This window comes from Pelodiscus sinensis, chromosome 1, assembly GCF_049634645.1.
Source record: "Pelodiscus sinensis isolate JC-2024 chromosome 1, ASM4963464v1, whole genome shotgun sequence".
In the NCBI taxonomy this organism is placed as follows: Eukaryota; Metazoa; Chordata; order Testudines; family Trionychidae; genus Pelodiscus; species Pelodiscus sinensis.
The window spans coordinates 332,786,000-332,789,994 of NC_134711.1; the positions used below are offsets into that span (position 1 = coordinate 332,786,000).

The following is a 3,995-nucleotide window of genomic DNA, read 5'->3' on the forward strand; positions in this document are numbered from 1 at the left end:
CCCATTATCTCTCTGCTCACCTGTTCCTCCTCCACCCACCACCGCCAGCTGAAACCTCCTCCCTGCCTCTATATCCCCAACCTCACCCTCCTCCCACTTCAACAGTGAGATAGTGCCTGCCCCAAACTGGAGGGGGTGGAGAAAGATGCGGTGCAAGCTCCCCCACTCCTCCCAGGGTCCGGCTCAGCTGTGCACTAGGTTTGGGACCTTGTCATGTGGTGGCAGGGAGAGGCAGGCACAAATTTTGCTTTTGCCCCCGGGAGCATAACACCCTTGCTATGCCTCTGGTTGGCAACCCCATGAGTTGTGCATGGAAGGATTCGCCAGTATGTCAGGCTGAGAAAACACAGTAAAGTGAGACATGAATTTTATCTTTCTTTGATTGGCCAGTCAGTGAATCAGGGAGGAGAACCATGTCAGCAGCGAGCACCCCCAGGGAGATCTGTCTAAGGGCCAACACCTGAGGAGAAAACATTACTCCCTTTATGAGTAAACAGATGAAGCAGCCTATTCCGGATCTGCTTGGTCCTCACCCCGTAGATGACAGGGTTCAGCATGGGGGGAACCAGAAGGTACACATTGGCAATGAAAACTTGGAAATAACTGGGCAAATTGTGGCCAAAACGAGATGTCAGGGAGGCAAACAGTGTTGGGATGTAAAAGGCTAAGATGACACAGACGTGCGAGCCGCAAGTCCCAAAAGTCTTGAGCCGGGCGTCCTTTGTGGGGAGGCTGAAAATGGCCCTGAGGATCTGGATATAGGACAGGATGATAAAAGACACATCCAGACCAATCCTACAGGATAGCACAAAAAGGCCGTAGTAACTACTGATGCGGGTATCGGTACAGGCCAACCTCACCACATACATGTTCTCACACTGAGTGTGGGGGATGATGTTGGTTCTGCAATATGGCCACTGCCTTGCCAGCAAGGGAAAAGCCAGTGTAAGAATGCTGCCACGCAACAGAATGACCAGGCCAATCTTCAGCACCAGGGAGTTTGTCAGGATGGTGGAATGTCGCAGGGGGTGGCAGATGGCCACGTAGCGATCAAAAGCCATAGCTGCAAAGATCCCAGACTCTATCTCTGAAAAGCAGTGAATGAAGTACATCTGGGTGAGGCAGGCACTGAAATCGATCTCCCTGGAATTGAACCAGAAGTTTGCCAGAATTTTGGGCAGGGTAGATGTGGAGAGCACCAGATCAGTGACGGCCAACATGCAGAGGAAATAGTACATGGGTCCATGGAGACTAGGTTCCCTCTTCACAATAAATAGGATAGCAAAGTTTCCCAAGATAGCTATGACATACATGGTGCAGAAGGGGATGGAGATCCAGACATGGGCCACCTCCAGACCAGGAATGCCCAGTAAGATGAAGGTGGAGGGGTTGGTGAAAGCAGTTGTGTTGGCATCCGTCATGGAATGGGAGAGAAGCGATTCAACAGAGGCAGAACGGTGTCTCTTGAAGCAGATGCTCCACAGAGTTTCTGGATGGTCTAGGGTGATGGTCACAGTGCAAATACCTGGATGGAGACACAATGTGAATATGAGACACCATGTACACAACTGGAGGCTCTTCTCAAGGGTGAAGGAGATTTGTACTTTCTTCACACTCTGAAAAATATCACTTTCACTATCTAGAGACACGAATTTCAAAAAAATATACTAATAATTCCATGTTTGATGGTGCTCCATGGATCAAAAATATCTATACATTATGGTGCGTGAAACCTTAAAAGGTACCAGCAGGAAACGCACCCTAGGGAAAAGACCTGGCCATAACTGATAGCAACTCCATAGGAGTAACAGCTCATTCACGGCACAGGCTAAGGAAAGGGATGGAACAACAGCTGCTCCGGATATGTGCTCAGTTTTGTTCCCCCAATCTCTGTGAAGGAAACAGTAGGTAGAAAGTGATAGAAATGTAGCCGTGTTAGTCTGGTGTAGCTGAAACAAAAGTGCTACATAGTCCTGTATTTTGTAGGTAGAAAGGGAATTCTGAGGCTGGCGTTGAGAACAGGGGAGCTGTCATATGCAACCAGATTTAGAAATCTGCGACCGATAAAGGAGAGAAAAGTAAAAAACGGGACTCATTACATTACATTCAAATGGAGACAATGAGTAGAATTGCTAGTCAGTAATATCTCTAGTGACTAATTGCTCCAAAGGGCAAATTCTTCACAACTGTGTCAAACCATCAGCAAAACATATTGCGAGGAAAAGTTAGGCAGAAAAATGAAAATGAAAATTGGGGTTTCCCCAAAAAAACCCGATTGCATGGTTAAGAAATTGGACAATTTGGCTAAAAATCCTGTTCGTTGGCTAAGTGAAGGTAGCTCTTAAGGGATTAAATGCCCCGTATCCCAATATGATACAAAGCTATTCAAATCGTAATGGCATATTGGCGTACATTAGAAGGAGCATTGCCAGCCAGTCTAGAGAAGTGATTATTCCCCTTTAATCAGCACTGGTAAGGCCACATCTGGAGCACTGAGTCCAATTTTGGGCCTCCCCATTACAAAAAAGGTTTGTAGTTCCACTGGAGGAAGTCCAGTGGAAGGCAACAAAAATGATTATGGGGCTGAAGCTGAGGGATTTGGGCTTATTTAGTCTGCAGAAGAGAAGAGTGAGGGGGGATTTGAGAGCAGCCTTCAATTCCCCAAAGGGGATTGCAAGGAGAATGGAGAGAGGCTGTTCTCAGTGACGACGGATGGCAGAATGTGACTCAATGGTCTCATGTTGCAGTAGGGGAGATCTAGGTTAGATATTAGGAAAGAATACTAGGGGGTGGTGAAGCGCTGGGATGGGTTCCCTAGGGAGCGGTGGAATCTCCATCCCTAGAGGTGTTTAAGTCCCGGCTTGACAAAGCCCTGGCTGGGCTGATTGAGTTGGGTTGGTCCTGCTTTGTGCAGGGGGCTGGACTGGATGACTCCTGAGGTCTCTTCCAGCCCTAGGATTCTATACAATCTGAATGATGCCCTATGCCACTGGAAGGGCTTGCGGTTGTAGGTAATGGGAAGGGATGCCCTCCAAAAAGTGACATTTTGCCTATTGATGCTGGAGCAAATTCATCCCTGCGGCAAGGGGCTATTTACGATCTGTGCAGAGCAGAAGGGTTCCCAGACTTACCGTATCCTGTGGTGCCCTGGGTTTGTCGAGCAGGGGAGCTCCTCAGCCCAAGTTGAGCATTTCTGAGATGTGAGAGGAATTGGGCCGAAAGGAATCTGATGAGGTTCAACACGGACAAGTGCAAAGTCCTTCCTTTGAGATGGAAGAATCCCAACCATTGTTACAGGCTGGGGACAACGGGCTAAGCAGCAGTTCTGCAGAAAAGGACCTGGGGATTATAGTGGGTGAGAAGCTGGATATGAGTCAAGAATGCACCCTTGTAGCCAAAGAGGCTAACAGCATATTAGGGTGCATTAGGTGGAGCATTGCCAGCAAATCCAGAAAAGTGATTATTCCCCTCCAGTCAGCACTGACGAGGCCACAGCTGGAGTATTACGTCCAATTCTGGGCCCCCATTACAGAAAGGATGTGGACGCATTGGAGAGGGTCCAGAGGAGGGCGATCAAAATGATTCGGGGGCTGGAGCACATGACCTCTGAGGAGAGGCTGAGGGAGTTGGGTTTGTTTAGTCTGCAGAAGAGCAGAATGAGGGGGGGGTTGAGAGCAGCTTCCTGCTACCTGAAGGAGAGTTGCAAAGAGGCTGGAGAGAGGCTGGTCTCAGTGGTGACGGGTGGCAGAACGAGGAGCAATAGTCTCAAATTTCAGAGCTAGAGCTCTAGTTTGGATATTGGGAAAAGCTGTTTCCACAGGAGGGTGGGGAAGGGCTGGGAAGGGTTATTTAGGGTGGGGGTGGGTTCTCCATCTCTAAAGGTTTATAAGTCCTAGCTTGACAAAGCACCAGCTGGGTTGATTGAGTTGGGGTTGGTCGTGCTTTGGGCAGGGGGTTGGACCAGATGACTCCTGAAGTCTCTTCCAGCCATAGGA

At 48.8% G+C, this 3,995-nt stretch overlaps 1 protein-coding gene across 1 annotated transcript; it reads right to left on the minus strand.

Moving 5' to 3' along the window:
• Positions 1-446: 446 nt before the first annotated feature.
• Positions 447-1,421, minus strand: LOC102452158 (olfactory receptor 52E8-like). The gene has a single exon (XM_006127846.2). The coding sequence runs from the start codon at positions 1,419-1,421 to the stop codon at positions 447-449; it is 975 nt and encodes a 324-aa protein (XP_006127908.1).
• Positions 1,422-3,995: the final 2,574 nt, after the last annotated feature.